Below are 25,065 nucleotides of genomic sequence, written 5' to 3'. Positions count from 1 at the left end.
ACGGCGGAATCTTTTGTGGGCCGGATTCCTTCTGTCGGGTCCATCCGCTGCAACAACGTCCTGTGCCACGCCACGACAACACGGGGTCCTTCCTGGAGCTCGCGAGCGCCCACACCCCCGCTATACCTCGAACTCTGCCCTCTCGTATAGCAGGCCGCACGTGCAGGTAGCCGAGATGAACGCGTTCTGCTTTCTCACGGCAATTCTGCCCGGCAACTTCGTCGCACCAATTCCCGCGGTCTGGTTTTCGCGCGAATTTAAGGTGAACGAAAGGCGACACGTTCAAAGGTGCGGACTTTTGTGGAGATGCTGAGCCCTTGATGCAGGAGTGTGGGTCGATTTTTGAAGATCTATGTTACCTTCCTTTTCGTCCTTGATGAAACCAATTGAAAACTACAGGCGGAGTGTTTAACATGTACATTTTCGTTTACTTGCTCCTTTATTGCACATTGGATATAATGGTATATTTTTCTATAGAATTTACAACGTGGTATGGTTCGTTGATTTTCGCAATATTAGTTTTCGGCTTAGAGGAAATACTTTAGCACAACAATATTTTATTACAAGCGTTTCAACAAAACTTTTCTGAAGCTTACGTGTAATCCAAAGATCAAACAGAGAAGAAACAGAGAAGAAACAGAGTTTTATCTAAATGGCATCGACTGACGGTATTTTACATTTTAAAATTGTTTCCTCGTAAAATATATGGAAATGTGATTTATCGTGCTTTTCTTCTCTCAAGCAAATACATTCTGCGCATTTTTACCTTCAAACTCTCCATAAATACATAAAAGTCAGCAGTCTACTAACAACTAATAACTCCATATCCTAACTAATCACCAACAACTCGGTTTCAATAATCCGTGACATTAGTTAATACCGAATGCACGTAATCGAGAAATAAAGGCTAAGAAACACGGGTTAAGAAAAAAAGGCGCACGAACTCGAGAAAGAAGTCTTTCCCCATGCTCGTCTAATAGAGGCACATGACGAAGCAGTATCCACGACCTTTGCTTTCATATTCCTCCGCTCCGATCTCTCACGGGAGGAGATTAGTGAGTTAGGTTCGCGCGTTGTCCGTCCAAACGGACACGTCGCGAAGATGAAGAGAGAAACGTTGGGCGGAGAGCCTCTTGCTCGTCCCTAGATAATTACGATCTGTACGTTTATTTCTAGAGGAGTCTTTGACCAGGGTGAAACCGCTTACACGCCCATTTACAGCCGGGTGTGGCGGTAATTTATTTCGACAAGTGGCGAAACCATGTTTTAACGCCGCCAGCGTTTGTTTGTCTGAGAGGCGACGCGAATTCTTTTAATTCTTTAACGAGTAAGGTAACGATTGCGTAATGCTACCTCCGCACCATCGTTACGCAATCGCTTTGCGAAAGAAACGAAGAGATTCGAAGTTTGTCGAGTCAGTAAATAAGAGTACCCTACTGATCCATATAACAACCACGTAGAATAGAAAGGAACAATTCACTTCACTTTCCATTGTAATTGGCGCGAGTCGAATAACAATCAACTTAAAGCGAATTAAAATCGACTGGATTTTTCATAGCATAGCTTCGTGATCGACTGATATTCCTAGCGATATATTTTTAATATAACGTAATATATGTAACATGTGTTTTGCGTTGTTGATGAATGTAAAACTTTTGAATATAAAAATAAGTTTCTATCTGTCTTTTTCTTTAAATAAATACAATTTAGATATCACAGTTGTCTCATTAGGTAAAACAGTTTCCTATCCAGATTTCATTCTTCTAGTTATGTTGATAGAAATATGAATTTGCATAGATATTCATCGTCTAGTTATTGGTTGTTAGAAGTCGAGATATTTCAGGGACTATTTATCGTTGTTTGAGGGAAAGAATTTGGAAAATGTGGAACCCGAAGTTTCCCCCTCCACAGAGGGAAATATACCTCGGAATGGGAGAATCTATTTCTTCTGGGTTCTTTCTTCGCGGTCGGGAAGGAAATCCAGCGCGTTCCGTGCCAGGGGAGGAAATATTTTTATTGGGACGATTGCGGTTGACGTACGAGGGTCCTTCGAATTCGCGGCGCCGGGATCCATCGTAGGATCACGGTCGCTCGAGTGTCCTGATTGATTCTCCTCGTCGCTAGCTGCAAGAAAAATCCAAAAATAATTCCCAAGCAAAATCTACAGCCAGTCATCTGAAGGAGACTGCCTTGAAATTATTATTATCGCGAGCATCAAACTTTTTGTTCTACAAGCAAAAAGTCAAAGAAAGATCTTTGCATGTTTATGATAATACAGTTTATTCATAAAGAACAGCTTAATACATTTGCAGCTTTCAGAATATCGCTACGCTGCGCTTCTATTTTGTTTCTCATCAGGAAAATGTTTATTATAAAATAATAACGTTTGTTTCGACGCACCGCTTATCGTTTTATGTACCTCTTTCCCTGAATCGTTTTATCGAAGCGAATTACTTGAGAACGCGATAGCATTGTGTAAATCTATGTAAAAGAATATCGCTTATTGCAACATGTTACATATACTACGTAATGTTTGAATAAATATTTAAACAGGGCAAAGTTTTGTTACAAAAGTAGTAAATTAACGCGACGCAGTATACGCGTTAAAGTCAGTCATGCATCAATGACAGCGTGTCGAAGAAGCAATAAATGTAAAACAGATGAACGAACCGACCTTGCCCTCAACGTTCGAGAAAAACTTCTAATAAGATTAATGGACGATTCAACTGTTTCTGTTTAAAAAATAAAAAGAAGGTATCTTAGACGACCTAAGACTAAACGTTCAGCTTTTTTCGCCGCAAGTTAAAGATAAATGATATGGATTTTAATTAACAGGAGGAATACGAGGCTCGACCATCGCGTGCGCGCGGAGTTTGAGGAAACAGCGCGCGAGCGGATCTTTGTTAAGAGAAATTTAGACACAGCCTCTGCGTTATGCCACATTAGCGCTCCTCGGGATTCCGGTTTTTCAATACGACCAGTCATCCTCGAAGAATCGACAGACAATGTGGCGGCAGCCCCCTTCCTCGTCACTGGACCCTCGTAAGTAGCGCGCTCTCTTTATCTTTCCCTCCTCTCGTCAGCCGGGCCAGTAAAGTAAAAAAAAAAAAAGAAAAGGAGGAAAAGTAATAAAAAAAGGTAGAGCTTTGGACGTGCGTTTACTCAAAGATTTAGAATCCCGGCATTGTGTTTAATCGCAAGGAAACTTAGACCGAACTGTGTTACCGATCGATTATTTCAGCCGCTAGTTCCCCGAATCGAATATTTTTCCAACTTCTTATTTCTTTGTCATAGATATGTATTGTGGCTATCACGATTGTGGATAATTAATGAAATTTTCTGTACAAGATCGATGGATTAGTATCGGGGATTATTATCCTAAGATCTTTAATACAGCGTGTCGCAATGAAAAACACGATGATGTGTCTATTGGGACAGATCGTAAAGTGCAATTGCTTTATCTTTACTGTAGAAGCTTGGAAATAATTACGACTTGCGAAGAAAACATAGGACCCGAATAATTGTTAATATACCACGATCTTTTTCATGCATTTATAGAAAATTTGAAAAGGCAAAATTGCACATAAAATATTAGTTTCGCAAAAATTTCTTTCCCTTTGTAAGGGAATGATATGTTATACAAGAAGATAACATAAATTCAATAAAATAATATAAAACAAAAGATCTGGTGCATTTATTATTTCCTTATATTCGGTTGCTAACTGAGTGATTACAGATTCTGCCAATAGGTGGCGTCACTATTACCCAATAGAAGCCATGCTGCCAATCTAATAGAACGAAAAAACTATTTTGGGCATAACCTATCATATTTATCACGAGAGTTATTTACAAAATTCGAATTTTAGAACTAAAGCAGTAAAGACATAGATCGACATCTCACTGCGGCACTCGAAGGACGTCGAAATAGAATCGTTCAAGTGTTGCAGTTGAATCGAACAGTTTATCGACAAGATGATCGAGTAGCGACGGAACGAAGAGTGGACAGAAACTGGCCGCGAGATGACTCAGTCCATGACTGGCCGACTAGAAACTACGTTTCGCGTCGCATCGGTTTCATCCACGGCCCAGCGATGATCATTCCCCATGGTGGACGTGCGGGACTGACAGACTGGAGGCTTCGCGTTCATTAGCTAGCTATTCAGTTCAACGGGCCAACTGGCGAGGGTGGATTCTGACTCCGGTGGCTGCTGGAATGTCCGACATGTTACTCTATCCTCACACATAATTACACAAGCCTTGGCAGACGCAGCCGCCACGGTTCGCCCTTACGCCACCGTTCACCTTTTATCGCTCCGGATGAACAAAATCACAGCCTTCCGGGGATCCGTCAGGCATCTGCTATATCACCATCTCTCGATCCTTCGAGAACAGTCGTTGGTTATAAATTAAATACATTCTTGGTTGTAGAATTATTGTACATATTCGCTCGTTTATAAGCAGACTGTGGATATTTATGGAAATTCAGATTCTTATGGATAGTAATTGAAATGCTGAAACCTACATAGAAAATTGTTTAATCCATTAAACTATATGAAGTATTATTTTTAAGTAAGTATTATATATTGTAAATATTATAGATATTATTCTGAAATACTATATATTAAATTTTATCGTGTCATGATATTTATTTATTTATTTGTTTAAATGAGAAATAAAAAACACCCTTTGTCGTATAACGTAATGAAATAGGGCAAGGTCATAATTAAAATACACATATATTTTGCAGGACACAGAGACCATTTACGTGAACTCTTCCTCGATGGTTGAAAAGAACTGGTAAAAAGGCAAACAAGGATAGATGAGTAAAATTATAAAAGTCATTCTGGTGGCAAGTCACGTGGCAAAGTAATAAGATTAGTTTTAAACACTGAAGGAGACAATGATATATACCAATACCTAATACTTAATACCTAATACTAAAAAAGAAAACAAACCTTGGGTCGTTGACATTACTTGGTTATACCGTAATACTGTAATTTACCCTCACCTTTCTATATTTAGTTTCATTTATTATATACGTATATCTAAATATAGAAAGGTGAAGGTAAATTACGATAAATCTACCTTCAGTGAGTGTTTGAAGTACATTAAAGTTAGCCCAAAAGGATTCCCGTGCCACAACAAAGTATTATTTCTAAGACGTGTTGAAGAAGCATGAAGAGATAATTGCTCGATCATATCAGATAGAATAGGGAATAATACCTTTGTTTATATTTGCTACGAAATAAGTTATCGAGCATTATTTTCCGCTTGATAACATTGTGTAGGTTCAAATATTACTAAAATCGTCGCGAGTCTCCCTAATCGCGATTTTCTAACTAAATTACGTCTAATGGAAAATAATCGAGTGCCGACACACATTCGAGCGATAGCGCGTATATCGGTAGGTACAATTTCAATTTTGCTATCTCCCCCCTCGGGTTGGTTTCTCGATTCCTACTCGAAGGGACCAGGAAACGACAGGGGTGAAGGACGGTGTAAGATTCGACGTTAGATAGGCGAGAGTTAGGCCCGCGTCAGGCAGCTTCTCCTTCTCGACCTGTCAGTCAAATCCTTCCTCCCTTTTCACCTCAAACCTCTCCCCTCGTCCTCCAGTTCGGTTCCCGACGTGTACTCCCTCCCCTTCGATCACCCTCTCTCGCTCTCACCCTCTGCAAGGGCCGCCCCCGCGGACTCGGTAATTGAATTTCACGAGTTGGTTACCCAAACCCCCGGGTTCCTAGCCCCATCTCTCGTCTCCTGGCCGTCTCGTGGGCTGTTCCACCAGGGGCAGACTGCGCCGTTCCTGATGCCGATGCTGCTGCCGGGTTCCGTGTGTGTGCCAAGGGTCTGCCAACCTACTTGATGCCCGCTTAATGTCGTATCACAACATTGATTACCACATCGTCGCACGATTGCCGCGAGAATGCTCTCTCGCTTTCCCGCCTTTCGCTCTGATTCCTCGTTGTTAAATGTTTGCACGCCTTATTGGTTCTTCGAGGATTTTACACGAGATATGAATAGATGGTTTAATCAGCTTTAGAACAGCGTAGAAATGTTAGCGAACTTTTTTGTACTTCGTTATGTTATAAATAAAAAAATCAATAGCCATCGTTAGACTTGACCAATTTTAATGTGTCTCTGTCACTCTTATTTGATGTGCCGGCTTTTAAGTCGATATTCAGTCACGCTGATACGGTTAGCGGAATAAGTATCGCGAATAAGCACGCGGATCAAGTAGATTTGTTCTTATATTATATTATATAACGTAAGAAGATCTCATCGGATATGGATTAAACTTATGTATTTGTTGCTAAAGTATATTTATATGTCTGTGCGTACACTTGTCTAAACTTTGTATAACAGTACTTGTTGGTATCTTCGTCTCAATATCTACGTTGTTTCGTATTGTACGTTATTCTACGTGTAATGGATACGTAAATAAGATAAAATAAATAAACGTAATAAATTTACGTGTAACTCGAATCCACGAATACTTTTCGCTTCCTCTTTCTGATTTTCTTTCAACGTTTCCGAATATCCTGTTGTTTCGATATTTTCACGTCGATTGATATTCTCGAAATAACCAACAGTGGAAATCGGTAGACTGCGGCTTTTTGTTGCAAATAAAGATATGTCGTCTTCCTAATTGTAAGAGCACGATACACGAATTATCGAAAATATCAGAAGCTTCGTCACTCGTACAAGTCGATATTTGTTTGAGAAAGACAGGTCTGCCATTCCAGCTGGATTTAACAAGTCAAACTGATTTTTCACGAGTCGAGCTCCTCTCGGTTGTTTGTATCCATCGCCGCTTTCTCTCCCCAGCCTTGTTTCTCTTTTTGTCTCTGCTTCTGTCTAGCCGGAAGCCCCTTTCATTCTGTTCCTTCGGCACCATACATCGAATTCGAAGTTTTTCACCGGCTCTTCCCGACCGATAATAATTTTAAAAAGGGGGATGCCCGGGGGCCCTCGAGGTGTCGAGCCGGCGAAGACGAATTATCATCGCATGACGCGTACTCTTATTTATAGTCCGTCCCCGCATCAACCTTCTTTTTTCGCACAGCGTTCGAATCCATCGGCGATTCGTGGATTCGCGTATAAATTCATAAATCCATCCATTTCTTCGTTGAATTGTTGTTAACAGAAATGAGCATATGAAAAATTAAAACACGACTAAGAAATGTTACTTGTCCAACTAGAATATGTGGTACATGATGGCCCATGAATATATTTGTCTACTCATAGAAACCTTTTACGAGTATATTATCTGTATATTTTATAGGAAACATTTTACAATTTTATTATGTTACGCTCTAATGAGACACGACTATTGTCACACGATCGCATCGATAAAATTTGCCATTAATTTGTAGCGAGATATTTATTGCAGACATACGTTTGATCGATACAGCGTATTGTTACAGTATAGTTCGTAAAATTGTACCAACGGTTAGACCACGGATTTTCATGCGAATTCGTATTTTCCAGAATATAATTAAAAAAGTAGAACATCGATAGAAAATTGTTTTTCTAACTGTTGTTAGAAATAACAATACGTATTTCGTATATTTCATTTTTCCACACCATGTGCATTCTGTGTGATTTTGTACTTCCGAATTTCCTATAAAAGCATAAAATCCGTCTACTAATGGTGTTAACTGAATTGTACGAAAGAGTCAATAAAATCACAGAAAACTTCACTGACAATAACACCGCGGTTAAGTAGACTGGATTCGATCGGTTAACCCTTTCGAGGCGTGAAAAAAGGGTGAAAATAGATGGTGTTGCGAAGGTATCGACAAATCGACGACAGCGAAGGAATCGACCTGACGAAAATACGAAAAGGGGAGGAAAGATAGCGGCGCTGACAATTGGGGCAACGGTGTGATCCGATATTGCGACGGCAACCGTGCGCCACTTCAGGGCGGATCTGGTTGGTCAATCAGCGGTGCATTGTACGTAACGAACCTCCGCACTCGGCCGAGTTTAATGCCCGTACGTGGACCTTCGTGAACGTGTGTGTGCGTGGGTTATTAAATATGACGAGAAGAAGGGATGTCGGGGGCCGGGGAGGCGGCCTCCTCCCAGTTTCCTGAACGTCGACGTTTGACGTCGAGATTGTCGTTTAGCGTTCTCCTGGCAGGGAGAGTTCGCGTTCCTCCGCAATCTTTCAGCCTCCTCTTTTTTTTTTTTTTTTATAAATTCTTTCAGCCACGTCTATTTATTCGCGCGTTTTACACTGTCGAACTACCGTCATCATCTATTTACGCATTTATGAGAAATCACAAATACGCGGGAATTTCGCGGGTGAGAAACACTATTAGATCAAAGTAGATTAATTTTTATTGCGTTTCGCATTTTCACGTTCTTTTCGCGGATGAAGAAGGTATTCTAATGCGATATAGTACCGAAGATCGGATTAATTTGCTTGATCGTGAATATCTTTTGAAAAGAAAAAGTTTCGTTAACATCGTACGCACAGCTCGCGATGATCGGCGTTTTTGGAATGCTGCAAAGATTGGTAAAAACGCGTGCTTAATTCCAAGATCAAACTGAATTATCTTGTGGGATACTCCAGATCTCGCTGTTTCATAGAAATTTTCGTTTCTTCGAGCATAGCGTAAACCTCGTCTGTATTTTCCTCGCGAAATCTCTTTTCAGAAATTTTCTCATAGCGGTCGTATCAATTCGCTCGGCGCTTGTACGCGCTCAAAAATATCTCCATTTATTCGGCTGGGAAAATGAAGAATCTTCGTATTCCGTCGAGACAAGAGCAAGATGAGAGTCGATGGTGTTTTTCAGTAGCCGCTGGTCTTCCGCAACACTGTCAGAAGCTCTCTAGTATCTTGAAAACAGGGGGTGGTGGCATGGAACGTGCATAAATTTGGACGGTAGCGTCTTATAGCTCGGCGGATGGTGCTCGAAAGCAGTGAAGTGGACCTCTTGGTAACGGCGAGCACTTATTCGCTCGCTCGCTCGCCAATCCAAATGAATTGGATAATTTGATCAGCTCGTTGCTGGCCCTTTGTTGCCTCCTGGGAACTTTGAATGGTCCAGTCGGCCGTCGTCCCTCTTTTTCGCTCTTTTCCTCTCCTTTTCTCTTTTACTTCACCGGCGATCCGATCCCGCGCTCCGTTTCTCTCTTGTCTTTTCCATTCTCTCTCCCTTTCGTTTCTCCTCCTCTACTAGCTTCCGTTCGCCGATCTCTCGCCCCTTTCCACGCTCTGATAGCCGAAAGAAGAATCAAGAGAAGAAGATGAACGTGGATGAACGAAGAAAACAGCCGCGGTGCAGTTTCTCTGGCTTCGAATGCCAAGCGCCGAACCGCGATTGGCGGTTACACGGTGGCACGGAAAGAGAGCGCCGTGCCACGCCGCGAGCGTTTCGTAGAATTAAAATAATTATTCGCTGGAAACGGGTGGAAAGGGTAGGGTTGTTTCAATGGGAAAGATCGCTCGTTCGACGTTCGCGATTCGCGGCGCGCCTCCTCTTCTTCTTATGGATCGTCGAGAAAACATGCTCGAGTGCTGTTCTTGTACCGAGAAACCAGGGGTAATACAAGATTCTGTCTCGGCACCGTAATTGTCAACGAGTAGACGTACGAGGTTGAATCCGATCGTGCGCGCATGATTCTTCGTCTGGCGTCGGGTGAATGCTGTTAATTAACATTCTTGCATTTAACATGCTGTTTCTTGCTTCTCTCGTATGCCTATAGAAAGACGTTAAAGGAACGTTAAGAAAGTGGCAAGAAAAGCTGGCTCGGGCCGCCGGAAGTCTACACGCGGCGCTGGCAGGAGGGGAGGCAACGAGAGAAAGAAAAGATGCGTGGAAAACAACTTGAAGATCTTTACAGAGGAACTTTAGCGAATGAAAAAATTATCCGTTGAAAATCAAAATTTCGACCCGAATTAATTGTATAGCCGCCAGGCAACGAGGAATAAAAGTCAGATTGAAGAGAGAAACCGAACCGAGTCTCGAGGATTGAAGCCGATGAATATGATAATGCAGTCCCGGAATCAGATAGAAAGAGAGAGAGAGAGAAAGAAAAAAAATCGAGCAACGCTTTTCAGCCAATTGATCCAAAAGATCCCCCGGCCGCGGTCGAGGATTTTAAATGCCGCACCAACATATCCCTTCGTCTCGACCCGTTCCCTGAATAGGCTGTGCTTGCATCCTGAAAGGAATCCGCAAGATGAATCCGCGAACTCAAGACAGCCGACCCATTTAGCCGTGGAAAAAATATCCTCGAGTCCGTGCCGCTATCTTGAGTCCTACATTCACGATGGCGAGCAAACAGAGATATTATTTTTTTCTCCCTCGCGGTTTTTCCCGCCCCAAACCAGCCAACCTCTCGCCCGTTCCCACCCTCCGCACAGTATCTCCGCACGTCGAAATATTATTCGGACGATCGCCGCCCTCCTCGTTGGCTGGCTGGATGATTGGATAGCTGGCTCCACTCTCCTTCTTCTCCCAACTGCTCGTTCCTTCCGCTTTTTGTTCCCGATCTTGGTCTTTCTCGACGCCGCCGGTGAACGAGAGGCTTCCTTACGGCCTCGCAGGCTCGTAAGATCTCGTGGTCACACAGCCCGGAGGCGCTCCGCTCGAGAAAAGAGAGATATACCAGCGGCAAGAGAATGCGAGAAGAAGCGAGAGACCGAGAAACGAACTGGTTCGTTGACGAATTCATCAAAAACGTTTCGGTGTAATAGTGCCGTGATTACTGGCGGACAGAGAGAGGCTGGAAAATTAAAAAAGAAGAAAGGGGAGGAAAAATGAGAGAGAAAGAGAGGGTGATATAGAAGAGGGTGGAAGAAGACAGAGACAGAGAGAAAGTGGAGTAAAGAGTGAGGGGGAGAGGGAGAAAGTTCTCCTCTGTGGCCGGAAGGTGAGTCTCCCGGCGAAGGAAAAAGGTGGAGATGATTAAAATGAATTCTACGGAGACACGGCCGTTTCACGGCATTTTTTTCCATAGTATTCTTCGAAAGGCATCCCGTGACTGGCGTTCGATGATATTTCGGTCGTTCCTCTACAACGTGAATGGGGATCGATCGACCAGGGAAGCTGTTCCGAGGATTGAGGAAGCATGGATTTGTCGTGGCAGCCTGTGGCAGCGGATCCGCGGATTCATCTTGAAACTGACGAAGAATGGCACTTGATACGCGTCTCACAACGCCATTTTCTGATGAAACGCCGACAAGGAAACGTTGCCGCGGTCTATCGCGACACGCTCATCGTTCATTCTCTCCCGCTCTCGCGAATTCTCTTCAGTCCACCCTTTTAATAGACTTTCAATTCGATGGTACGATACTTCAAAGTTACAGTACCGTCTTTCTCAAACTATACTCAACGATCAACTGTCTTTCTGACAAATGAAACATCTAACGACCGAAATAACATAATCGTACTCAGACAAATGTACGTGTAGCATACACTGGCTCGTAAAAGTATCTGGACACTCACTATAGGAAACATTTGGTTTACAAACTTCTACGTATACATCGTTGACAACTATTATACGTAAACCATTTTGGTGACATCGACAACGTGATTGAATTTGAAAATCTTCCCTGCAAACAATAGGAAACGTGATATATCGCGTTGTTCTCGTATTTATTTAATTGCTCCGACATGTTTATCAAAATGACACACATCCACTGCATTCGCTGCAACCAGTCTAGCTCGAATAGGTTCCAAGTAAGAGAAAAAGCAAGACTAGAAGAATTTGAAAATTCCTCGAGGTAATCATAAATCCGTTTTTTTTCGACGGCTCAGAAGCTCTCGACGCGGCGTTCACGTTTCCTGCGACGTCGATAGCAAAGATCACTCTGTCCCATTTCATTTTCCTTCTTTCCTTTCTTTTTCGTTCGGTGAACGCGTCGGGCAAAGCGGAGCGGAGCATATTTTCGAGCGCAGCGGGACGTATTACCGAGCCGCTCTCGTCCGATAATGTGTTTCTGATTGCCGACGCGTCTAGATTTCGCCCACGCTGGGACTTTGGCTCGATGTAAATCCACCTCCGCGAAATATTACGTCGTCGAATCTCAGCGCAGATACTCCTTTGCCCATTCTATTCCATTCCCATTCTACTTTTAACCGTAATCCTCCATACATTCGGAAAATTCAAAGTCGAAATTCTGATCACGCAATACATATCTTAATATTCGTGTCGAAAAGGAAATAGATCAATCGATACACGTCGCTATTTATAATTATAAACTGGACAATCCAGTCGATTTATATCAACAGTAATGTATATGACGTTACTAAAATATACCAATTAATGGCAAACGAATGATGAAAATTTCTTGCGCCTATGTTAAAGTCTATACATTTGGACGATATTATAATTAGAACTCCGATAGGTTTAACAAACTTGAACTCCTATTATACAAAATACACATTTTCTTGAGAGCTGACTCTCTTCAAAGCAAACAAGCTTCTCGCCCTTACCTTAACGACTGCGAGAAAATTACGTGGTTTGTCAATTCAACGGCGAGTTTTGTAGTTTAAAAAATCATGCAGATGGTCTTGGCAGATCTTCCTTACTTCCTCCTATGCATTCTAGCGGCGAAATAGAAAAAATACCACGATGAATCATTGTAAGTAATTTCTGCCGGCCGACCCGAAATCTCGCCGTTGTTTAATAATAATATTGTTCAACACGGTTCTTTGAGCGACGGCTTATTGACGAAAGGCAAGCCGTCGCTAGCGCGAATTCACCGCGGGGAATAGCGTCATTATTCGACGACGCGTCGAAGCGGCCGTTTTTAATGAGATGCTACAATATTTAAGGCGAGTCTCCAGCGATTTTACACCATCCGCGATGTCACCGTGAAACGCGTCCTCGCTACGATCTAGCAAACAAAATGCATATTCTCTCTCTCTCTCTCTCTCTCTTCTTAATTTCCTGCCATTTCAAATTACCAAGCATAATTAAAAAAAAAAAAAAGGAGGAAAAAGAAAAAGAAAACAAGACAATGAAAAATAAGAAAAATTCCAAACGATCGCGAGATCAAGGTGATTCTTCGATGCACATCGACTCATCGGGGAAATCTTTGGCAATGGAAGGTTCGATGAAATAAGAAGTCGATCTCGAGAAAAACTCCAGACTGCACTGCAAATAAATATATCCCTGTCCCAAGGAATACGTCATCGCGGGCAAAAACGGATCAGTGGCATCGTTTCATTCGAGTCGTCGCTAGATCAATACCTATAGACGAGCCCCGTCTACAGGTCGGATCGATCGTCGGAGGTACGCTTGATACATATGTACGCGCGGAGGAGTATCGAGGCACGAGAAGGAGAATCGAGAGCGCGCTGGAGCAACGCTGGATGGCTGGGAACGTATTAAATTATCGGTTATTAATAACGCACAGCGTTTGCTCGCGCTCCAACTCGCCCACGCTTTCCTCTCGCGTCTTTCGCTTTAAGGACGCGGAACGATCTCGATGCCGGTTAATTGAACCGCCGTCTGTGATCCACGGTTCGTTCGTAAACCCGATCCGCGCTTTATGAAGTTTTTAAGGTATCAAACTACAACGCGAGAAGATGCTGGAGGAATGTTGCGTAACGATATTTGGAAGCCGAAGTGACATAATTAGTGCTATTACAAGGAACACAATGGGGCTGCTGTAATTAGTACAGTTACACGGAACGCTATTCAATCGGCCGTGTACATAGATTTTTGAACGCGAATGAAAATAGTATACTAGACGACTGATGAAAATATTATTGAAGAATGCTACTGGTAATTGCTTTTGAAGTTATCCGTATATTTGGATAATATATCTTTCTACGTTAGAAATCAGAAAAAAAACTAGGTAGACGTTTTGACGTTCACTATAGCGTTGAATGTCGTTCATTCGTTGAAAGGAAAAAAGATTCCTTGAAAGATGTTGGATAGCGTTTAAGTAGACATAAGTAGATGTTGCAATTACGCGATGAAAAACTAAATTATATGGTGTTTTGAATATTTCACACTACAGGTCTATTTTATTAAAGTTTTACATCGAAAATTGTCTTACGAACCGTAATGTACATTTTCTGGCGAAAGAAAAGTTTTGCCAAAGAAGGCCAAGATGTATTTTACATAATCGAACATCGTAAAAAAAAAAAAAAAATAAAAAAAACGGAAGAAAAATTCCCAAGTGTACTCGTGACGACAATTTGTCTTGAGAGCAGCAAAACACTGGACGAAGAAGGTCGAAACACGGGCGAGTGAGTTTCGAAGGTTGAAAGACGGCGGGGAACAGAAGGCGGGAAGATTAAATCGACATTTTCGAGCTCGATCGAGTTTTGGACGGTTTGGGCGCGGGTGTACCGCGCGTAAATTAAATACTCGATGATTAATGGCGGCGGTTCTCCCTCACGGATAATGGTCACCTACGTACACGATTTACATCTTGCCGGTTTTTAAGGCTTGACTACCAAGGTCAAAGTACCGCGGACCATTCGGCCAACGAATCGATTAATAACCGCTCGCCGGCTGATAGCCAGCTCGTACGCGTTCCTTCTCTCTATATATAGAGCTAGAAACCGATGAGAATCACGGACGAGCAAGGTTGGCTGCTGCGAGGCGGAGGCTCGCTTTGATTTCGCCGCCGGAAGACCTACACCTTCGATCGCGTGCAGGTGTCTGATGGGTCAGCAACTCATCAAGCGGTGATTTTCCATGATTGCGCTGCGATATTTGCAACGGCTCATTCGATACGAATGATATTTGTGAGAATATTTCCGAGTCGAGAGGCAAAAGTTGGATCAACTATCATTAACTGACGTGATTTTGATTTCGAATGGATAAGTACAGCTTCGTTAATGCGTATGTAAGTATTAGAACATCTAGTAGCCTGTAGTATAAAACGCGACTATTAACGAAATTTAGCAAATCGGTCAATCAGATTTTTTGAAATTTTAGAATACTCGACAAAAGCCTGTTGAAACTACATGCAACAGTAATAGGAAAATTGTGCGTTGATCGCTACAATCCTCGATAGAAAAGTTATGGAAAAAATTCGCGTCGTATTGAACAGGAAACTGTGAAAAATCTATGCAACTAAAAAATAACGAACGTAATGCGAATACCAAAATTGATCGCAGCAGTAAAGAGGCGTCGTTTTGGATACAGATGCGCATATACCACCGTTCAAAAATTTCAAGCTGTTTTTTCAATTCTACCTACGTATATTGAATCTGCTAATCGTACTATTAATTCGAAACGAGTAAGAATTGTCTTCCGTTGAATTAATTTTCAACGAGAATTCTCGAAGATGTTGGAATTTTAAGATGGATTTTCTTAGAGTTCCAGGTCTCAAACAGATAACAGTTCTTATCAAATTTAATAATTTCCTAATAATTCTCCATGTCTTAACAAGGTGAATACTTCGGTGTCTTCATACTTACAAACGAATGAATCAAATTCTTGTCAATCTTCCTATTATCAATTAGAAAGGAAATTCTGTAAATCATCACTCACCAGAAGCGGCATTTTCGCGATCACGACCAAGGGTATGGTAATCTGTAAACGAAAAGAAAATTGCAAAGTTAATGGCAGCGTTCTTGAAACTAAGAAGAGATCGTTGATGAGTAACAGGGAGGGAAATTCGCAAGGTTACGATGTCCTTCGAAGCATGATCTGTTAAATATCGTGTCAGGGTCCCATGAAACATTCATCAACGGGTGGCCAGCCGAGATCCACTTTCCTCGGTGCGTTCTATTCGCGCAGGCAAACCACTCGAGTTTCCCATCCCCCGTACGCGCGGGCCCTTCTTACGTAATCCGTCTGTTAAAATATCAATCTCAACATTTCACTCTTTGCACAGCATTCCGTGCAGGGGTGGCCCCGATCCTCACCCTCTTCTCTGTCTGGACGAGGTCATCAAAGATGCAGCAGCAATCAGCGGAGCTAGTCGAGCGGACGAGCAAGCAGAGAACCAACCGACTACCGGCCTGGACCCCGGGGATGCACGCGGGATTTTCTTTGAGCCTCTAAATCGATCCCCCTCACCCACGGAAAAATTGTACATTCGGTCGATGTGTAGCTCTTCCGATTTCCTACATCAATCGCTACGATTCCTTGAAAAAAAGAGAGAGAGAGAGAGAAAAAAAAACACAGTCGACCCAATCGCAAATCGACGCTGTTTCACTTGTAAGAAGAATATACTGTACGTTTTTCTTGCGTTTTCTTTTTCTGGCGAATAGTTGTCGAAATCTACTGGAACGCTTTATATGTCTCTTACAGCAGTTCATGTCAATTTTAGCAGATTTAAACGTCTCCGCTAAAGCTTTTACAAGCAATTTTTTATTTCCTACGCTATTACTTCTTTGACTATTTGAAACACAACGAATTTTTCGCAAGACTGTTGTTTCGTTTTGGAAATATAAACGGACAAATAAAATAGTGAGTCTTAAAAACGTAAATAAGAAGGAAGCATAAGTCTCGTGATAAAAATGTCAAACATCTATCTGATCTATTTCAGGGAATAATTAACTGATACTTTTCAGACCCTACAAAGAAGGACATCAAAGTGTTTGATGCTTCAGAAGCAACGATCTATGCACCGTGGTCGTCGTTGAAATCTCTGCTCTGCTACCCCTCGCCCTTCTTCTCTGCCATCATCATCTGGTCGCGGCACACCGCTGAACTCTATTAAAAATGCAATATTCTCGTTAATCCGCGCCGGTATGTGGTACCGGCTAATTAGCGAGTACCGAGGACAGGGATGCATACGCGCATCCCCGTTGTCATGCAAATACCTGACGGTGGGCGCACGAAACGCCCATTCAACCCACAGGTCTATGCACGCCGTGCGATCGTATGCCCGGTTATACTCGGCGCGTATTAATAACGAAACAAATATTGCTTATCGAATATTAAATTTTCACATCACGCGATATCGCATTCATCTCGCAATCGCCGCAGAATATTTCAAGATAAAATTATAATACGTCTAAGCGGCGATGGTCCTCCGTATCGTGACGTGTATTGTTAAACTCTGTGTTTAAATGTGAAATTGCGTTTGCTTTTTCTACGTGAAACGGAGGGAAATTGATTCAAAATTGGAGATTTATCGCTAGTCCTCGATGCGGACATGTTTCGTTACATGGAATCTTGTTGTACGGGTGCTTCGCACGTGTTTTACCAATCTGTTCGATCGTATACAGAAGAATACAATGGTACGAAGAGTAAACATAGCAGTAAAAGGGATTCCGCTTGCTAAACACATTAGATGTTACGATTAGAGAAGAGAAAATAAACGAAGAGATAGCAAAAGTTGACGTTAGAATCCAAATGAGAAACAATTTCTCGCGACCAAAAGAATTTTACGTTATATTTCGATACGTTATATTTCATGAAAAATTATTATTCTAACTTATCCAGCTCGCCACTCTCTTACTAATTACGCAATCAACAAGTAATATTTTACTCATTTCTTATAATAACCTACGAATTTTCATATAGTTACAGATGTATAGCTCAAAGAAACGCTCAACTATCATCTGATAATAAACATTATTTCGTCGTTGCATTTATATCGCTCATCATTTGGTAATAGTTCGACAACGAGCAAGAAAAGCTCGTTTGCATCGAGTCAAAGCTAATTCCAGGACACGTAGCAAATTTCCGCGTGCGCAGATTCATGCGTGGCTCTGAGAGACGGTTGTAGGCGGGGGTGAGCTATATCAATAAGCATCGAACAGCCACGGAGGACTGCACGGGGCTGTTGATTAAGGGGCGAGTACAATGAGGAGATATCCTCCGAGAAGGGAATGCGATGGATCTACATCAAGGGTCTCCCTCCAAGTCGCTCCTTCCAACAGCGACTCCCTCTACCTGTCTTTGCTCCATCTGGTCTTTAGCGAGAGAGACTGTTAGACGCCGATTATTACCGATCCTGAGTCGCACAATGGCCTCGTCTCCCTGTCATCCAGCGGCCTGACTGGGTCACCTTGTCGCGTGACAGAACAACGATTCAGTTGATCGTCCGGAAGTCGTGCGACATTCTGCCGAGCTCTCGCTATATGCCCTGCTTTACGCTGCTGGATCAAAGAGCTTACCGTGCAAATAGCCGCGCAATTATTTTCATAACCGCCATCGTGGACAATTTTTATTTTCCGCGACACAGGAGCAGACAAGAGTAGTAAAAATAGAAGAGTTACGCAGTTGGAGAACTTTTTCAAGTACGTAGCATACGTTAACTTTCATCATTTCGCTACAGATATTTGTCTGCAGAAGGGTGGGCGTCACATTGGTCACCACACTTTCGCAATTAAATACGATCTAGCGGCTTCGACCTTTTGCCCTCCCTATTGTTGTATTGTAGTCTGCGCGAAAAGATTCAATTAAATCTCTCGCAGCAATCTACGCCTACTCTTATTACTTGTCAATCTTTATCAAACTCACACCGTTACGCGGATTTACATGAATCTGAAAAATATTCCTATAGGTACTGATACGGAGGCTGAATTTCAATAAAACTATCTCATATTTCAAATTCCACAAAAAATATATATATGTTAATGTTCCACGTATTTTTATGCATATGCTCGTATTCATTTCTTCACACTTGCACTCGACGTAAATGCATAAACATCCACATCTTCTGCTTGTCAAAGATATAAGAAACCAATATATTCGCACGAATCATAGCAAGTCAAATATCCGATTAAGGCCCATTGAAAGATCAGAAGCTGTCGGTCCTGCCGAAGGAATTCTCCCAGCAACAAAGTTAAGAAGAGACCGCGAGTGAACGGGCGTTCACGGCGGCAACTTGCAGGCCCCTAAATTAACAGTAATGAAAATTGGTTATCAGTCGAAGCGACATCCTGCAGACCGAACAGTGTTACCAGCATTGGAGCGCGTAATATCCCATTGAGAACGAACGGACGGCGAGCACGGTGCTGGGATTCGGGTGCACGGGAAGCGGATCACGTTGACACAAAGCGGCCGTAATCCGTTTATCTTCTCTCCGGGCACTCTGCGCCCACGTGTTACGCTTCGCGTTATTCGAGGATGGCCCTGCCGTCAGCCCCGTCAACCACCTCCGAACCATCGCCTCCGCACCCTTCGCATCCTCGTCGTTCTTGCTGCAGAAACGTTACTGCGTTACAGAAACGGGCAGCTTTTCAACTTTGGAGAACCGTCGATATTAATCGTCGATAGTATGTGAAAAGATTTTAATTTGTCGAAATTTCAACAGGTCTCGGTATTGCATACTAATCGGTATAGAAACTATTGAACAATCGAAGGATTGGTAACAAAAATGAGCGGTGTAGGTGTTTGTCTTTTTTCAGGAAATCGGGTGAATACTGTAGCTTTCGTTTCATTCTTTTTTGTTCAATGTATTTCAATTTCTTCTTCTTCTTTTTTTTTTTTTTTGTAAGAGAATATTCATTATGTAATTGTTATAAAGATATCTACGATTATATATACGTTATGAAAAATATCATATCAAAGAAACGTATTACTCTTTACAGGACAATTTTTGCAACTTCGTGATATGGTTGGATTAATTACGATTAACGCTCACAGCAACCGTACGATACAACGTGCATTATGTCACGAAAAATTGAAATCTATTCAACAAGAATTAAATATATCGGGCTACTACGTTTTTCTTTCTTAGGGATATAACGATAGACAATTTCGATACGATCCTTATTTCCATTACTTCCGACTTATTTAAGTATTTATATTTCAATACGTATAGCGGACCTGTTACAACCAAATTTTAAAAGTCTCTCTCACTACGTTCCGTTAGAAACTTTCCGCAATATTCGCTGGGAACTTGGTGAAATATTACGAAAATGGTGGCGTTACGTTGGGAAGCAACGACGACAGTGGCCGGTTGGTCGAGCTAGCATCGTACGAAATGTATTCTGCCCACGCGGATGCTCGCGTCTCCGGCTGAAATCCCCTTCGACAGGTTTCTGAAAGGGCCGCGAGGAATGTCCTTCGCGACACGTATTCCTCTTGAGTAATGACGCGGCCCCGAAGAAGGAATGCAGAAGGAGGTGTCTTTCACCGGAGATTTCATTGGTTTCGAACATAGCCTTCCCTTCCCCTACTTCTGTCGCCGTTCAAGCCTGAAAACGGCTTAACGAATGACGACGAGTCGTCACGCGTTTTGTCTCGCGCCATGGAACACATTTGTCTCGAGGCCGGATGCTGGGTGGTTTTGAATCCCGTTGGGCTCTTCGCGCGCATACATAACTTGCACACCGCGGATCAGCTTTCTCCTTCTCCTACACTCTCTCTCTTTCTCTCTTTCTCTCTCTCTCTCTCATCCTCCTTCGTTCCTCCCCTCATTCTTCATCATCAAACTGTCGTTCTTCGTCTATCCTTCGAGGGGCGAAGAGGGTTCTCCCTCTGTCTCTCCTTTCATCGTGATACTCGGCCCGCCAGGATTCGGCTTGACGCGCCGCTGAAAGACGCTCGCATCTCACAAAGGACTCCCTAATATATTACGCTTATTAATGTCCCGTCCTCGTCTATCTTTCCGCCACCCTCTCCTCGGGATCCTCCACGAGAACACGCCGTGGAAATATCGCGGTGAATGATAAAAAGAGCAGCGCGATAGCTGCGCGCCGGAGGGAAAGGAAGTCGACTAAGAGTCGAAGAATTCGACGGCGAAGGTTCCTGAATGGTTCCTTGGCCCTCTTTCTCTCTCCGGCTCTCCGCGTATACTCGATATAGGGGGTTGTTAATCTCGGCGACGCGTTAAAGAGCTTGAGATTTCTCTAGCTTCTGAAACGCTGCTGTGCACCAACACAGATGCAACGAAGAGAATTTCGGCGCAGCCAGGGTTAAGGAATAGGAGGGTGGCGAGAAAAAAATCAGCCCAGATTTCGTCCAGGATCCTTGTAGATTGGTCCATTCAGCGGGAGCAAAAAAATTGGCGGCTCGGCGTGGCCCATTCGATTTCTCGAATCGCGCGTTTCTCTTCTCGGCGCACGTTGTTCGCGATTAATTGGACGACCGAATTGTTGTTTCGTTCGCCGTTGAATGGCTCCGGCTCGATTTTTTTCTCCGTCCGCGTTGCCTCTGTGTGGGTGTTTGTTTTTTAAGTACCTATACGGCGTCGTGTGTCTGCGCCCGGCTATATATTTTTCCTTCTTTTTTTTTGCCTTTCTTCCTTTTTTTACCCCTTTTTTTTGCCTCCGCGCGTTTTTCACCTGCCCTCCGCCCCTGCCGCTCACCCGGGGAGACCACTCTCGACGAAATTTCGCCAGAACCGGAGCCCAGCCATCCACGGCAGCCGGGAGCGGGTAGCAAGCCGAGTGAAATCTTTTATCGTTCATCGTAAGAGCGACTGGGCACTCTCTCCAAATTTCTCTTTCCTTGCGCTCCTCTGTTCTCCACCATTCTTTCCCTTTTTCTTCGCCCTCTTTCCACCCCCGGCGTTTCCGTGTCACCACGTGGATTTTTCGTGCGGGCCAACGCATAATGCATAAAAGTCGGGCTCATTCAGGCCACGGAAGTCGCTCGAATTTAAACAAACGCCAGGCGGAGCCCCCTCCGCCCCTTACTTTCCAGCTTCCTTCGTTCTTTCTCGTTGGTTATTTCCTGCTCGAGCAGTCTCGCCCCCGCACGCGAAAATGCCGCTTAATCTTCGCGGGTTCGGTCTCCGCCATTGTGTACCGGGGGCCGCGACCATTATTTACAACGGAACAATAAACGCCTTGGATGATTTTCATGCGTGCCGCTTAATCCCGTTAACCCATCTACGAACCCACCCTCTTTCTACCCCCCAACCTCCTTCGATTTTTTACATGAAAATAATTGCCGATCGTTGATTAATCCGTCGGTTAAGCCGTTCTTAAACGCCTGCTGCCAATGTCTACCACGTGCAAACAGAAATACAATGCTGCACGTCGTCTACGACGAGGAATGGCACCGTGAAAGGGCCTGCACAGGGGAAAAGAAGCGACTTATTTACCAGGAACGAAACAACGAGCGAGCGTACGTAAATGAAGGAATGGAAGAAAAAGGAGGAAATCGGAGAAAAATCTGAAGCCTGCGTCCGTGCAGGGCACATAGTTAGCAAGAAACGAGTCGACGCGAGCTTGCAGAAGGTGGTAGCTAAGCAGTGCTAATCTGACCGACCACGTTGCCACTTCACCTCTCTGATTTTCTCTCCGCAGTTATGCTGGTTGCTGTTGTATGGGTGTATTTGTTTCGCGGTATGGTGCACTATGGATAACAATGGCGGCACGGATCGAGTCGGCGGCCTTTTTGAAGGCAGGTGCTCTCTCTTCTTTACCTTTTTTTCTCCTCTTCAAGACCGAAGCTTTCTTTCTCCGCCGATCCACCCTCTTCTTCTCTCTGTTTCTTCCGTCTATGTCGCATCTCCCTTTTTCACCAACATTCCTTTCATTTTTGCCTCACGCCAGGAGATTTCGCTAATAAGCAACAGCGGATGTGTTAGGCTCCGAAAAACCGGGTGAGATTATCGATTTACCTATTGACAAGATTTTTGTTAGTTTACGCCAGGGAAATAGTTCCTGGTAGCGTAAGAACGATCGACCAGACAGGATTAAGAGTCTGGTCTACGGTATGGTTTGACCATCGTCCTTCACGCTGCTGATCGACTGCTGATTTTTCAAACTACGATAGGATTGCTGGTGCTAATTAGTCTCGTTACGAAGAAACGAGGGCTTAAGAGCCGAGAAGTTTTAGTTTGAAATTGCTCGAGGAACTTAGAGTGGTCAATCGTTTCCAGGATAAAATCTGAAGTCGTTTTTCTTCGAACTTTTACTTCCATTAATTATCTATTTAATCTTCCCCGGGAATCAAAGTCTTTTTTTCTTCCAACTCTCATTTTCATTTTTACGATTAAATTGGCGGATATTCCCAAGTGTAGGTTTTGTCGAGGTTCGTACTCTATGTAATAGGAATAGGAAATTAACGAAAATAATAGATCGAATGTAATAGAATCGTTCGTTATCGATAAACGTAAGACAGCAATTGTTTAATAAGCGAACGATCATTAAGATCTGTTGAGGTTGACTGATAGAAGAGCAAGTGGATGAATTTGTAATAGAAAAATATATTGAAATAAATAAGGGTATAAGTTTGTGCTGATCCAGATCATTATTTTCTTAGTGTTACAATACAATAGAAAAATAGGAAGCACGTTCGTATATTTATAGCAAAAGTTATTATGAATTACCAAAAAAGTTAACCTTATAGCTTTAGCTACAAAGAAATATAAATAGAAATCTATTTCTTAGTTCATTTGTTCCCTAGACCCTGTAACCCAAAACATAATGTATATTCAAGGGTACAATAGTACAGACCTCTCCTTATTTAGAATATTTCTGCGTAATAGCAGTCTCTAGGTCACGAATATACATAAATAAAAACGTAGAGTTTTTCTTGAAGTAGTTACTTGAACAAGATCGATGACGAAGTACGACTATCTGTATTAGACAAAATAACTGATCAATTTGTACAAAAATTGACGAATGAATGTATTAGGAGAGAATGCTTCGTACGGTTTTTAATTGATATACGTCTCTCAATCGTCATTTGCGTCTCAATTGCTCGTGACAACAAGAACGAGTAGACGTTACGGACCTTGCGGTTATGGCACGATACGTAACAACGACACGTTCATGACAACACAACAGGTGTTGGAATTACACCAATTTCACGTTTGCTCTGACAGAACCTTAAAATTTCGAAGAAAAGTACAAATCGACATAAGGTTGCTCCACTCAACGAAAATAATAATTTTTCTTTCAAAAGATTCGAATTTACGAGTTCACTCGTCGGTCAGAGAATTTTTGCAAAAATTTTAAAACACCAACCACAAACGTCAAAGAGGGATTTCTTTCTAACGAATACAGAGCGCTGAATATCAGCTTCAAAAGATTGGAATTCGCAAATTACTCGATGCAGCAGCAAGTAAATGGCTGATAAGGCCCAAAGCGAGCAGCGACGGTCCCAGAAATGATCGGTGGGATCTTGTTATGGTCGAGAGTATCATCTGGTAGCGTGAGCCGTGGACTGTGGTCGGTCCTCCCACGCATGGTATCACGCATGCGTCGGGCCTCCCTTAAAACAATGCTCCGACCAATCTCGTAAGGTAAAGGGGCTCTTGTCCCATTGGCTCGTTCCTTCAAGTGGATCTTTTTTCGACGCGGCCACCATTCTACGCTCTCTAATCCCATGGAGTTCCACTCACTCGAGTAACTCGAGGTCTTCGCTCCTTTCTCGACTCCCTGTCTCATCTCAAACAACTTCACAACATCTTCTCTCTACGTCGAATCAATAACGATCAATCGTTCGACCAAATTTTCTAATTTCCTTTCCCTCTATGCCATTTTCTTTCTTTTTATTTTCTATTTGTGCACTCAGATAAGTCGTTGGATGGTTGAAAGTACGTGTAATAATAAAAGGTTAGTTTGGTTGAAGGCAAAAATAAGTCAGAGACCCTGAATCATCAGCGAAGAGAAACCCTAGAAGAGGTGGCACAAGTGGTGATTCCCCTCTGCGAAACGTTTTACCGAAGGTAATGGCCGTGCCGGAAGCGAGATGACGCGTGACCCCAGACGGATGCATTAGACGCACTTCCGGCGGTGCGACGCCCGGCGCCCTCGTTCATCCGTGAAACCCGGCCGCTGCATCCCGCCAGTCGCGAGTCCTAATGCGTTATTCTCGCGATTACATCCTCTTACCCTTCCACCACTATTCCGACTAATCCTTGACATTTTTTCCTAGCGGAATTCCACTGGAATAATTCCCTAACGGAAGTTGTTGGAAATTAATTTGATTCTCTAGCCGAGGAAACATAGTGGAACGTTTCACATTTATTGGCAAGTTTTAAGAAGTTTCTATACTTTTACGAAAATATCGTAGAACCGTTTTGGACTCTCCGCCTTCTCTGTTTTTACGTCGATCTATGTCTTCGAAATGAAAATTTGATAAGAAAACCGATACTCGAATTATTGATCATTCTCACCCTTATTTCTCATTCTTACTCTTGTAAATTAATGATACGTTTACTTAAATTACTGCTCGTTCACAAACCAATAATTATCAACGTTTTAGGAACTTCGTCG

At 42.9% G+C, this 25,065-nt stretch overlaps 1 protein-coding gene across 2 annotated transcripts in view; it reads right to left on the bottom strand.

Annotated features, from left to right (window-relative positions):
- Positions 1 to 1,622: 1,622 nt before the first annotated feature.
- The window catches only part of LOC117231751, a 201,725-nt gene continuing 178,282 nt past the window's right edge, over positions 1,623 to 25,065 (bottom strand). For both annotated transcript variants that reach the window (XM_033490460.1, XM_033490461.1), the window contains 2 exons: positions 15,476 to 15,517; positions 1,623 to 2,124 (listed from right to left, as the gene is read on the bottom strand). In XM_033490460.1, coding sequence (XP_033346351.1) covers positions 2,014 to 2,124; positions 15,476 to 15,517 — 153 coding nt within the window. In that variant the 3' untranslated portion in view covers positions 1,623 to 2,013. The remainder of the gene's footprint in view (positions 2,125 to 15,475; positions 15,518 to 25,065) is intronic.

The sequence above is a fragment of the Bombus vosnesenskii genome, unplaced genomic scaffold (assembly GCF_011952255.1).
Source record: "Bombus vosnesenskii isolate JDL3184/JDL3185 unplaced genomic scaffold, Bvos_JDL3184-5_v1.1 scf7180000013273, whole genome shotgun sequence".
Classification (NCBI taxonomy): domain Eukaryota; kingdom Metazoa; phylum Arthropoda; class Insecta; order Hymenoptera; family Apidae; genus Bombus; species Bombus vosnesenskii.
Note: the sequence above shows the minus strand (reverse complement) of the source record. Positions and strands in the feature narration are given on the sequence as shown.